This window comes from Patiria miniata, unplaced genomic scaffold (genome assembly GCF_015706575.1).
Source record: "Patiria miniata isolate m_02_andy unplaced genomic scaffold, ASM1570657v1 HiC_scaffold_16, whole genome shotgun sequence".
Classification (NCBI taxonomy): domain Eukaryota; kingdom Metazoa; phylum Echinodermata; class Asteroidea; order Valvatida; family Asterinidae; genus Patiria; species Patiria miniata.
Genome location: NW_024037054.1, coordinates 3,359,176 through 3,373,269, shown reverse-complemented (window position 1 = coordinate 3,373,269; position 14,094 = coordinate 3,359,176). Strand labels below are relative to the sequence as shown.

At 42.3% G+C, this 14,094-nt stretch overlaps 1 protein-coding gene and 1 pseudogene across 2 annotated transcripts in view; both read right to left on the bottom strand.

Annotated features, from left to right (window-relative positions):
• LOC119722683 (multidrug and toxin extrusion protein 1-like) overlaps nucleotides 1-6,916 on the bottom strand; it is a 31,759-nt gene extending 24,843 nt beyond the window's left edge. For both annotated transcript variants that reach the window (XM_038192929.1, XM_038192930.1), the window contains exons 1-2: nucleotides 6,599-6,916; nucleotides 474-742 (exon numbers count right to left, since the gene is read on the bottom strand). In XM_038192929.1, coding sequence (XP_038048857.1) covers nucleotides 474-701 — 228 coding nt within the window. In that variant the 5' untranslated portion in view covers nucleotides 702-742; nucleotides 6,599-6,916. The remainder of the gene's footprint in view (nucleotides 1-473; nucleotides 743-6,598) is intronic.
• A 1,450-nt stretch (nucleotides 6,917-8,366) lies between these two features.
• The window catches only part of LOC119722682, a 32,717-nt pseudogene continuing 26,989 nt past the window's right edge, over nucleotides 8,367-14,094 (bottom strand).

Genomic DNA, 14,094 nt, shown 5'->3' with positions numbered 1-14,094 from the left:
AAAATGGGGAACCGCCAACATAGGGCTGGATAGCTCAGTTGGTAGAGCACCGGAACGGCAATCCAGATGTCACAGGTTCAAACCCCGCTCCAGTCAATATTTTTTTGCAACCCGAGCTGTCCTGACTTTTTAGCCTCGAGTCTTGCGCATCTTTTGATGTCCAAAACATAAAATTCGGACCAGGGGTTGTTGCGCAGCGGACAATTATTGGTGCTACGCGACGTGAAAACTGCATTCCCCCATATACGGAGTGTACACAAAGCAGAATTACCATTGGTGCATATGAATAATTAATTAGCCATAATTCCAAAACCCTTTGCTCTGTAGTCATGAAATTTCTTGGGTATGTTTATGTTAAGTTGTTCTATGCTTGTACCGAGTTTCACAATTTTTCGTCGTTTAATGGCCGAGATGTTGGTGGGGGGAGGGGGGGGGGTGGATTCATGGCCCTGAGATGAATTCTTGAAACGTACCAGGGGCCATGAAAGTCTACAAAGTTCCTTCAGTGTCTTCTTGTATTCTGACGCTGGTGCATCGGGGAACAGACACCGGCAGAGGCAGCGGTTCCATCTGCTGCCCTCGTGTGTTTTCAAAGAGTTTTCGTCAGGTGCTTCGCTCTCCGCAGGGTAAGGGTCGTTTCCTGCCACTGTCTCATCACAGCGTTCCTTACTGTTCGTACTGACTTTTGAGTAGTCACCCATGGCTGTGTCAGACGCAACAATACTGGCACTCCAAATTCAATCTGTGAAAGAAAATGATCAAAAAGGATTAAGCAAAAGTGTGGTGCTAATACATGTATAGCATTTTATAGGTTCCAAAGCACTTTACAATTATTACCCCTGTTCATCTGGAATGAGACCATTTTTCTGCAGCAGCTTGAGATCAGCGCAATTTCGTCTCAACCTTCATGGGTGCCCATTTTAGACTCCTGGGTGGAGACCGAGAGGCAACTGTGGTAAAGTGTCTAGCCCAAGAACACAAGCATCATGTTCCCCATCAGGGTTCCAACCCAAGTACCACGGCACATGAGTCAAACACCGTAACCATTGGAACACAGCTACCGCTGGGCTGAATTTCTCATGGAAGCTTTCAAATCGTGTGCGTGTTAAGTGGCTTTTTTCCCCCACAAAAATGTGTCATTTTACAAACAATAAAACCATGCAACTATACTTAGTAAATTAACATCACAGGCTTTTTTGGGGCCATATATCTTCTTGAGACCACTTACATTTTAAAAATTCTCTATTTGGAAAAATGCTGTTCGGTTATTCAGTGAATGATCGAATACAATATACATGTAGCTGCATGCATAAGGAACTGCAATAACTGTAAATGAATGATGTCTACATGACTGCCATAGACGTGGACAAAACTAGCTTTTGACAGTTCTTCTGTAAATGGCCGTTATTTCTTAACTTGAGCTTTTTTTCAACCCAGTTTATTTTCAATACCATATACATGTACGACCAAGATCTTGTAGTTTAGGAATATCTTAAAACAATTTCAACATGTCTTCGGTGACTGCTCTATGTTCCGAAACCCCTATGTTCCGGCAACCTACATTGTGTTACTCCCGGTTAGGGTTAGGGTAAGGGTTAGGGTTAGGGTTAGGAATAGGAATATGTGCAGTCAGAACATAGGGGTGTCGGAACATAGAGGTGTAATCATGTCTTCAATTATATAAAATCTGCCTCTGAAAAAGTGTAAACTTTCTTTTGGACCACCCTGTAGGGGGCCTAATGATTGATCATTGACAGCTAGGGGTACAGAATCAAACAAGTATGGGACACACCAGCAGACATGAGTGCAAGGAGAATCATAAAGCAGGGATTACGCAAGGGGAATTAATTAGACACAAAAGAGTGTCGCAGTGGGTAAAGATCAAGGGGGGGGGGAGTTGTTAATAGAGGGGATGGGGAGGAGTGGGACAGTGGATGAAGTACTTACATATACTTGGTAAAAGGGGGCTATAGAGGTTGATAATTAGGCAGGGGAAGCAACAACAATTTGTGGTAGTGAGTAAAGATAAAAAGAAGATCAGAAGTGAGTTGAGGGGATGGGGAAGGGGAAGGAACAAAGGAGTCATCAAATAAGAAGTGGTGATAAAAGGGAACTGCAAACAAGTGGTGCTACTTAGCAGAACTTCAAAGGCCCAGCTAGATGACTAGCAAACAGAAAATAATTGGTTATGAGTCTGTCTATACCATGACCCTAAAGAATATAAACAAGTATCCATTATAGGCCTATATTAAAGTTCTAGCCTAGTTGTTTCCATACTTCTTCTCTTTTTTTAAAGCTTTGCAACAACATCACTTTCTGGCCACATAGGGATTTTTAGGGAATCCCAGTTTTGAAATTCCATAATTTTTTTGGTATTTCAGTATTTTAAAAACATAATTTTGTTATTGCCCAATGTCAATACCGAAATATTTTCCAAGCCCAACTTACTTGACAAATACAGAAGAGTACTGAAAATGTAGGATAGGCCACAAGTATAGAAATTCTTTTCCATAGACCGTTTGCACACAGCCCCCTCACTAAGGTCATGTTTTGTTATTAATGCAGTGACAATGAAAGTACAAAGTGAGTATCTCAAAAGAACAAACACCCAGCCGCCCTCAGTGAAGGTACTCCATGCATATCGTTCCCTTTTTGACTATGTACATTTTGTACATACAGTTTTAAGGTAATATACAGGGTGACCCCCCCCCCCCAAATGCAACCCTAAAACATTTGCCTTTGAAAAAAAAGGGATAGGTGGATTTTTGTATTGTTTTTGGCATTAGATTAAAGCCGAGAGCAGTTTCTGTCAAATACTGAAAAAATCATGAAAACAGCACTTTGGGTTGCTGAGAAAATGCTGTACACAAAATATTATCACAGTAAGGGATTTTCACTGTACCTATTTTTGCATGTCCTAATCCTTATACAAACAACATGGCACATAATGATAATATGACAAGAGTACAAATGAATTTGATGGAAATACCTTTTATTTTCCACCTGAACAGGTATCTCATCCATTTTAGTCCTATTTTTAAACTAAACTAAAATATAACAACTAAAATATCAAGAGGAGGTATTTTCTAAATCTTCAGGCAGTGCAGAATCAATATTTCTCTCAAGGTATCTAAAATCATGACATGTCTATGATATTTCCACCATTATGGAAGTTTGACCTGAAAGCAATAACCTCAGCCATGACAATGGTGGCAAAGTTGATTATTCTTGCCAGGATTTTTTTCATTCGATCATTCAATAGGAGCAAAAGTTCATACCTTTCCCCTGAAGGTTTTTCTTTTCATTCAAAAGTTTCATTGACGTTGCTGGGTGCACACCTGTAAACTTTTGCCAAAAATCCGTCCGCCAACTAATGAATAAAAGTTATACCCTCAAAATATTCTATATTAGAGAGTTTTGAAAGCCATAATATTGGGGAATTGAAGAGATATGGTAATGAACCTCTGGCCCGGACTTGGGGCTTCCAATTCTGAGCATTTTGGATGTTATTGGGCTCGAAAGTGGCGCTATTTTTAAGTTTGAAGTATGCGCATTTAGCACTAGTGTCTATGGGATTTTTCTTCACGGTAGCACCCTGCTAGCATTCTGTACTTAACATTAAAGAGGTTGTGGAATGCTCAAAGACATTTCCGTAATTTTTTCGGGTATATGTAGCCTAAGGTGTGATGAAATAAGTCCTGTCATGCCTGTTTCGACCCGAACGTGCAATTTGCGTAAAAGTCGTCGTTGCGGGCAGCAAACAAAACACAGTAAATCGTGACGTAATAAACAGGACTCCCGATGCAGAGTAGCATAAACGAGTCCTGTTTATTACGTCATGATTTACTTTTACACAAATTGAAGGTTCGGGTCGAAACAGGACCTGAAAAATAGCTCTCAAAAGTACCCTTTGTACTCATTTCATGACAGAAACAATAGTCGTTTTTATTTCATCACACCTTAGGCTACATATACCCCCAAAATGACGGAAATATCTTCGAGCTAGCATTCCACAACCTCTTTCACAAATAGCAAGGTTCACACACATCCCCAACCTAGGAGTGGGACGGGCTTTCACTGAAACTAGTCATATGCATTACGCCAATTCCAGTGTACGTATATGTAGTTTCGTTTTAATAAAAAAAGCTATTCATGTTTTACCCTCTGCAAGTTTTTCGTCATAAAAACTCAGTAGACAGATAAATCCTTGCCTAGCCCCGAACTTGCCATCTACCGATCATAAACATGTATACAAATGTGCAACTTTTTTTTCGGTACCATTTGTCATAAATTGCATAATGTTGTACACATTATCACTGTTTTGGGCCAAACAAAGAGAATGGCTGGATTGCTAAGGAATACGCGCACGCGTTGAGCTGTTTGTGTAGAGCAAAATGACACACTCATTTGCTGATCATGCGTTTCGGTTTTGGGCGTATTGGCTTTGATAACGCACCGGTTTGGAATGCAAACGCAGATATGCAAATAGCCGTACAAAATTTCTAGGTCTCCATAGGTTTGTGCACAAACACAGATGCGCCCAGCAGGCATTACTTTGTACACGAAGTTAGCGCTCTAGTACTTTAATATAGCTCCTTGCAACCACCATAATTTGGCCCACATACCCATATGGTAAAATTGGTAGGATGTTTTATATTGTTTGCCAAACATGCTTTGCTGTAAAAAACTGTGTTTCAAAATGCATTGTCATATGTTCTTCATGATCTGGTGTTTTATTCATGTTTTATATTATGAACTCAGACAATGCTGGTACGGTATTATTTAAATTTGGTTAGGCCAAAAAAAATAATAAGTCGGTCTCTTGTCAGCGCGCACATCGATTTTAATCATGCGCGTCAATCTTTTTTTTTTCAAAAATGTTCCGCGGTAGCTCCAACAGTGCCCTCTATTGCCGCACCTCCTCAATTGCGAGAGCACCAAAGCAAATTATGAAGGACACCAATGTACATCAGAACACCAAAAAAGCAAAATAGTACCCACCTTGTCTGTACAATCCAAGCTTGAAGAAAAATTCCGGAACTTTGGTCTGACCAGAGACCGAACATTTTTTTTTTTTGGCCTTACAAATTTTTTTTTTCTCAAACTAACATTATCATTTACACATTCCCACTGGTCCTGGTTTATAAATGCGTATAAAATAAAAACCAAAACAACCAACAACCTAAACAAAGAAAGAACAAAGTGCACAGGCCTATAATGCGCCTATGTCCCCCCCCCCACCCCCCGCGCTGCCCCAGGTCCGATGTTGGGGTTTGGCCACGTTTTTCATGCCCTTTTTGGTTACTCAAAAACACTGTTAGGTATGAAGCCCGCAAAGAGACAGGGTGGAAATTTTTTTTGAATTTCCTAATTCGTTCGCACGAATTACTAATTCGTTCCCACGAATTACTAATTCATTCGCACGAATTACTAATTCGTTCGCACGAATTACTAATTCGTTCGCACGAATTGCTGCTTCGTTCACACAAATTGCTATTTCGTTCCCACGAATTGCTAATTCGTTTGCACGAATTGCTATTTCGTTCGCACGATTTCCTTATTCTTGGGAATGAATTGCTAACATCCGGGAACATGCCAGTAATTCATGGGAACAAGTTGGCAATTCGTAGGAACGAATTAGCAATTCGTGCGAACGAATTAGCAATTCGTGCGAACGAATTAGCAATTCATGCGAACGAATTAGCAATTTGTGCGAACGAATTAGCAATTCGTGCAAACGACTTAGCACTTCGAGCGAACGAGTTTGTAATTAGTGCGAACGAATTAGCAGTTCAATGGAACGAATTGGTAATTCATGCGAACGAATTAGTTATTCGTGCGCACGAATTAGTAATTCGTGCGAACGAATTAGTAATTCATGCAAATGAATTAGTAATTCGTGCGAACGAATTAACAATTCGTGCGAACGAATTAGCAATTCGTGTGAACGAGTTAGCACTTCGTGCGAACGAATTAGCAGTTCATGGGAACGAATTGGTAATTCATGCAAACGAATTAGTAATTCGTGCGCACGAATTAGTAATTTGTGCGAACGAATTAGTAATTCGTGCAAATGAATTAGTAATTCGTGCGAACGCATTAGTAATTCGTGCGAACGAATTAGCAAACTCCAAAAAAAATTTATTAATTTGTAATTAAGTAATTAGTAATTCGTGGCAAGGAATTAGTATTTCATGCGAATGAATTACTAATTCGTTCCCACGAATTACTAATTTGTTTGCACGAATTACTAATTCGTTCCCACGAATTAGTAATTCGTTCGAACGAATTAGTAATTCGTTCGAACGAATTAGTAATTCGTTCGAACGAATTAGTAATTAGTTCGAAACGAATTAGTAATTCGTGCGAACGAATTAATAATTCGTGCGAACAAATTAGCAAACTCCAAAAAAAGTTTCCACCCTGTCCCTTCCCGGGCTTCATAGTTAGGCCTATTGACGTACTACATGGAAAGGCAAATCACTAGTGCGCCCCACATTCTACCTCCATGGTCCTGCAGTATGACTATGAACACAAAATATACATAACATGATAACACAGCATGCAAACACGACACTTAATTGTGACGTTTACTTACCCGTAATTTGCCCCAATAAAAACAAAACAAAATAGGCCTATCTTTGAGGGCGGTGAAGCGTTAGATGTTACTCCACATACGTCGTTCTGCTTATCAAATAAGCCAAAATAATTGCACCGCAAACTCAACCCAACTGGCACAGAAAACACAAAAGAAACGTGACCTAGTTGCGGCATCCCATCCCGTCAGCTGGTAAAAAAAAAACAAGGAGCAGCACGCAAATGGTCACACGTGCGCGAGGGCGCCGTTCACATCATGCGGCTAAACAATGATCGCGGGTTCAGACCAGTAAATAATTCCCGACACCAACGTTGAATCATCGGGGGGAAATACTCACAAAATGAACTCTGGTTACACCTCTATGTTCCGACACCCCTATGTTCCGACTGCACATATTCCTATTCCTAACCCTAACCCGCAGTGGCGTCGCCAGGCAGGGGGGGGGGGGGGGGGGGGGGGGGGGGGGGGGGGGGGGGGGGGGGGGGGCACGTGCCCCCCTGGAAAACCTAGTGCCCCCCGAGTGCCCCCCCCCCCCCCCATCTGAGATTTGGGTTGGTAAAAAAAAAATTCTGCGCGTTGTTAAAATCATTACCTCAAAAATAGCAATTTCTGGAGATATCTTCAGATCGAATTTAGCATCAAATGTGGCACCATTTTGCATCTAGCCCATCCTCCGTATGCGCACCCCCTCCCCTTAGACCCCTCCCCCAGGACGGCGATCCGTATCCACTTAAGTGCCCCCTCATCAAATGCTGGTGCCCCCCTGTGCCCCCCCCCCCCCCCCCCCCCCCAGACTGAAAAGTCTGGTGACGCCACTGCTAACCCGGAGTAACACAATCTAGGTTGTCGGAACATAGGGGTGTCGGAACATAGAGCAGTCACCTGAACTCTCCGCGGTGCTCGACATCACATTAAAAGCTCGATAAATTCTCTCCCATTTTCTGTTAATTTTTTGTGGGGTTGGCGTTTGACTTTTGGGTGACTTTTCCCTCCAAAGATGACCACCACTGAAAAGCAGTCCTAAAGTCCATCACACGTACAATTGTAGGGCCAGGATTGTAGGGCCACGTTTGGGCAACCCTTGACCTGGAACATGTTAAACGTCAAAGCCAGGACGTGAAACATGTTTCCAGTTCACCGCGAAAAAAGTAAGCTGCTCTCCCCATCCTATTTTTTCGTTTAACCCTCCTATGCAAACATACGTACTCAGCAAAGTTGTCTTTTCAGTCAAAATCAGTCAAGTGACTGGTCTAAGTAGCCCCCAGCCTACATAAAGCAGGATCAGTTGAAAGGCTGTGACTGTTTATGTAACATGATACAGCTATGCTTTGACTGTAGGTGACTGATAGGCCAGCTGTGCCAACCACTTGCCTGCTTTTACTGAATTTGCCTAGTCACAGTGCTTGCTTGAAATATGATCTGACTGTTGGTGACTAGCCTGTGCAAAAGGCATGGCTGGGGAAGAGGATTGTTTTTTGACTGTCTGTGACTGTTCAGACAGCAGGACAGTTAACCCTCAAAACTTTACAGTGTGAATTGCTATTTTTCAAGCAATAAACTACTTTTGAAGTAGACATCAAAATGGCAAAGCGTCACCCCATCCCAGTTCATGGAAAAACACTCAAATTTTCAATTATTTTTTGCCGAACATTTATAATATACTGAACTAATACATATATAAATTTGATAAAAACACAAACTTGTGAATGACCTTTAATGAAATAAAAGTACAAGTGTTGTCCCTTATCATATAAAATGTTATTTATTATTATTATTATTATTATTTATTCGACCAAAACAATACACAATGAACAAATACGGTATGAAAATCAAAAACTAAACAAAAATGTATGAAAGCTACGAAATACAAAATAAAACAAAAGAAACAAAAAAGACGACACTGTATGAGTGTAAGTGAAGGGGCCACAAAAACAACGCATAATATGAAATGAAAACATCCGAAGACAATATATAGAAAGACGATATGTGGGTCAGGGGTCACAAAAGTAAATTCAATTACTATTACCCACAGGTATGTAACCCCGCACATATTAAGCAGACAAACGCAGACAAGAACAAAACAAGTTACAAGAAAATAATGAAAATATTAAACAGCAACAAGAAGACTGACCCCTGTTACAAATTACACGCAAGCAAGAAGACTAGTGCAACAAAGCCCAAATCATGTGAAAGTCATGTGAAAGTCCCCACCAATTAAATGCAACAAGTATATGAAAACACTAATGAGGATAATGAAATCAGTTGTCTGAGAAAAGTAATTGCCGAAGATTCCTAAGGAAAACAGGTAGAGTGTCCAGTACTGCAGATTCCCAAATATGGGGTGGAAATTGGTTCCAAAGTCTTTGAAGATAACGAGTAGGAGAATGATATAAAGCTTGTGTACGAGAAGGAAGATGACGGAAGGTAAGGGATTCTGGATGGCGTGCATTTATGAGAACATTGTCGTTAATCGACTCGCACCTGCAAACACCAGATAAACATTTGAAAGCAAAAGAGCATAAATAATCTCTTCTAGATGACATACGTAGACACAAAATAAAAATGACAGGCCAGACTGCTAAGGAACTTCAAGAGGAGTTGACAGTCTCCGATTGGACCTCCAGGGAAGGGAGAATGAGCTCCACCGTGCAATGGAGGAGAGTTCACGCCAGGAGGATACAATAGCGAAATTGAAGAGTAGGGTATCTCGACTAGAGGATGATTGGAAGAGCAAATTCGCTGGATTCAGGTGCATACACTGGACTTGCCTCCATTTTCCAGGTGCAGGGCATTGGACAGGAGGCTACATGAGGCAACTGGACGCCTCCAAAACCAAGGAGTATCATGAAGAAGAATCAGTCTTGAATGCCACAGGTACAGTCTATTGGCATTAGAGGAGACTTAACGCCACCTGTTAAGGCAAGCTTGGAGTTAACGAAGCGACAAGCCAATGAAAGTCATACGTGAACTACAATAAAAGTGAGGAGCCAGGTCGTGAAATAGGATGAGGTGCAGGAGCCTCTAATAAGGAGACACCATGGCCTCTCAAACGAGACCAACAAATAATAGGACATTAGCAGTTACAAAAGATGCTGACAAAGGGCTGTGGTCGCCCAAGGATTGTCCTAGACCACTTTGGAGGTTAACAGCCATGGATAGACCACAGGGAACATGTCGAGTCGTGTAAAATAGCCAATGGATGGGACGACGAAGAGGCAGCAGTGTATCTGTCGGCGAGCCTCAAGGGTCCGGCATTGAAGGTACTTTTTACCATGGAGACGGAGATAAGAAGAGGCATTCATACCGCGAACTCCTTAAGCTATTGGATGGGCGTTTTGGACAGAAAACCGCAAGGGACCGCCTTGCACGAGGACACACAAATTGAACCAGGACTTGACATGGGGAGCAGTAAATGAGACAGTGAGCACAGAGGCGACGTGTAGAGGATGGAGAAAGCAAGTCAAAGGTGACCAGATGGATGATGGTGAAGAGACCAGACAGACGGAAGGTGAAGGATCTGGGAGATGCTGAGACGTGGGCAGAGGCACTATGTATACTTCATCAGAAAGACGACATCGACGAACAACCACGAGGAGAGAAGCAACTGATCAAAGCAACCGAAGATGCAGGAACCGCCAGCCAAACGTAAGTCTGCCGGGTGGGGTACAGTTGCTCAAGGAGGCCGCTTTGATCTCTCGATCACAGGATCGGAGGCGAGTGGAGGACTGTCTTTGTCACCGGCCTCTTTGTCCTTGTTAGAAGAGGATGTGCCAGCCCCAGTGTGTAAGCTGCTTGGTGGTAAGCCACGGGGGATGCTCTTAATGGCCCAGCAGGATGATGCGGAGAGCAGTGAAAGGGAAGCGGAAGTGTTGCCTCCCCAGGAGCCGGCTGAGGCAGCACCTATCAACGCAGCAGCTGCGCACATCAAAGAGGATCTGCGCCCAATCCACTTGACACCTCTGGAAGAGGTACCAAGTGGCAGGGTAAAGGAGAAATCGACCACCCTCGACTACCAGGAGGGTGTGAAAGTTCATGAGCAGCGGTTGGAGGTGTACGATGCCCAGTTCGACCAAGATTTCTTTGTGGCGCAAATTACTATAGCGGCAGAGTCTAAAAGAGGGCGCGCTAGCGGCTGCGGGTCCCTATACAAGAGGCCACGGGGCAGTTGCTAGAATCAGACGTTGAACCACAGAAATGTATTACAAGTACACCTTACCAAGTTTTAACATCAATTTTTTTCACTTAACCACTTAATTGACAGCAGGATACATTTTTTGGCCGAAAAAAACCCCACCAATATATCGGACAAAATCGGTTATAAATTAGGTCAAACACTTTTGAGAGTTGATGTCCAATGGTTACGGTGTTCCACTCATGTGACGTGGTACACTCATGTGACGTGGGTTTTGAATCCTGAATGTGGGAACATGACCTGTGTGCTCTTGAGCAAGGCACTTCACCATTATGTGCTCTTGAGCAAGGCACTTTACCATTATTGCTTCATCCTTTAAATGGGACGTACATAAAGCCATTGGTCCCGTGTGTTGTGTAATGCACGTCAAAGAACCCAGTAACACTTCGCTTTTCGAGTTTGCCCAAGTGTTTCTGGAAGTGGCAGCAATATGCGCCACAGCACCTTGTATACCCTTTATAAAACAGCTACATAATGGGTCTCATATTTCTCATTAACTTAATTTACCTGTCTTTCTCATATTTCTCATTAACTTGATTTACCTGTCTTTAAAAATAGACATACATTGTAATTACCAGCACCTGGAGTACCTAATTGTTGGTAGATACGTGCGCTATATAAGACTCAAGTATTATAATAATATTTGTACGATGTTCTCACTATACGTACAAATAGTTCCATGTATTGTTTCAGTTGTGAATAATGGCCGGGTTCCTTAAAGCTCGGCATCAGCTGAAATGAGTTGCCTATTGTTTTTTAAATAAAACAAAAATGGCTTTCACCTAAAACTTACAATACAAGGAAGGGGTTTGTGAAAACTCACAAGCTAGAATTCTGTTACTCCAACAGTTATTGCGCCAGTACCCAAACTCCAAACGATGTTTGTGCCATTATTAATACTCTCAGTGATGTACTCTGCAGTGTAGTTCGCTGTTGCATTCATCGATTCTGAGAAGGTTGGTCGGACGGCAGGAACAACGTAAACGGCGATGTAAACTGAAGCCAGGAGGAAGGAAACGCAAAGGAAAAGGGCCAGACCGCGACGCAAAATGAGCTGGGTGAGTGATAATCTGCCTAGCGTCAGGACGCCTATCTCTGCATCGTTCCGTTTCTCAGTGTCTGAACTGCAGTTGGGTCTGGTTTCTGCCTCACCCTGTTCCGCTTCCTCAACAACATCCTGTGTGTTTTTGTGTTCCTGGTAATGGAAACCAGACTGCTCCCCTTCATTGTCATCCTGAGAGTTGCTCTCTCCGTCCCTATGGCGATCATTCTGGTAGATTTTAAATTCTTCACCCTTAATAGAATTTTGCTCGTCCTCGTCTCTTGTGGTTGGTAACTTCACTTCTTCTTCATGGACAGCGTTTCCCATCGATTCCAATGGCATTGCTCCATCGCTTGTGTCTGGCAGCACTGCAGCTCTTTTCTGAGCCTGTAAACGAGGACAATAAAGGAAAACGAATTTGCAGTGGTTCATCAATCATTAGCCAATCCTATATTAAATTAAATCCTGCATTTAAAAAAATCCAATGCTGTCTTTCTGGTGTTTGTTTGACTGTTTGATGTCTGTGTGTCACATTTTTTTTGGTAAGAATGTGCACAAAATGCAACGGTAAATGGAGAGGTATCTAGTGTATACAGATCCTATGCTCCGATTTCACTTTCCCCAGTTAGCAGGTGAAAAAAAATGCTTATTTGTTTTTTTGCTTTGGGTGTCAGAAAGGCTGGGGGGGGGCCTAATTTTTGATGAATTTCTGTGGCAAAAAAAATGTTTGACAGAGCTGGTTTTTTTTTCTTTTTTACCCCAAACCCCCACACCTGGATCCGCGCCTGGTTTATACAACAGCACCCTCTATTATGTTACCCACACTGCCCTGCATCACGAGGACCATCTTGGCTTAAGTTTTCTGGTGCTCACCAAAATTTAGCTCTTATTATCGAACTACATGTAATAGGGAGAAAGAGAGGGATGCTCTAGAGGTAAGTATCGCTCGTAGACTCGCACCAGACTTCTGTGGGGGAAAGTCTACTTCACTTACGTACCTGTAGAGCCACTCCATTTGAGTAGAGTAGCACCGCCTCAAGATAGCGGACAGTCAGATGTGTGTATTGTAAGTTCTAGTGTAATTAGTAGGGAAGTATATTATAACTCCCTGTACACACTGAGTAGTAGTCAAACCAGAAACATGCATAAGAGAACTACAATGCAATATGGTTATGAGAATTACCAAGTCAAATCCAATGTTAAAGAAGGCGCTAAAGGTACAGACTATCTCATGGCAACGCACTTCTGAAACAACACATTTGTCTCCCTTTATTAGCTTCCACTTCACCAAAAAAAACCAGACCACACAACAAGCTGTTCTGTGGTTACTTATCTTTTATTATTACAACTCTTGATGAAATTAGAAAAAACAGACATTGATGAATTACTCTATTTTCGGAGGTACTAGAAAGCACATCTTGTCCGTCCTGCCCCCGAGAGAAAAGGGGAAGCCAAGATGTCGCTCGTGATGCAGGGCAGTGTGGGTAGCATTAGCAGTTGGGCACTGTTGTATAAACTCTTAGCAAATGTAACATAGCCTGTAACCAGCAAGTTGAGTGAAATAAACTGTATTGTTCTGCAACCACGTCAAGAGTCTTACCTTGATGACTTCTTTATCCCAATTAATGAAACACTGAATGAACACCACCAGCATCAGACTTTCAAGGGTGAGTGCAGCCATTGTACCAAACCATAAGCCTGTCAATAGAATCAGGAATCAGTTCAGAACTTTTTTCAACAGTTTAGAGTGTTCAATTTCGTTTTTTGATGCCATCTTCCACACACTTATTCGAAAAGGGAATTCAATCTAGAATGAGTTTGGGTTGTTTTGCCGAGGCAAAGATGAGGGAAAGGGACTGCTTGATGGATCACTGAGGGAGGTTAGTTTTATTAAACCACGATTTAAAGCAGTCAAGATTTGTTTTATAATACCTCACCAAGGGCGGATCCAGGAAATTTTGCAGCGGGGCTGTTGGTGCTTCATCAGCAAATCAATGCTGAAAGGTACACAGGTTTTTTACTTTGGTCTCCGTAAAATTAATAGCTGGGGGGGGGGGGGGGGGGCTGGGCTCATACCATACTTTCATTGGGACTGCTGTTTAAATCCGACAATCATCAACACTATGTTACAGAATAGTGTACAAATACACCCCTTCCCCAGCTAGCTCAGTCCGAATGTTGTGCACATGCGGACATTATTACTGGTATGATTGTCATTTATTCTTTTGGTGGTCAGAGCAGGGGCGGGGGGTTTTCACAGCT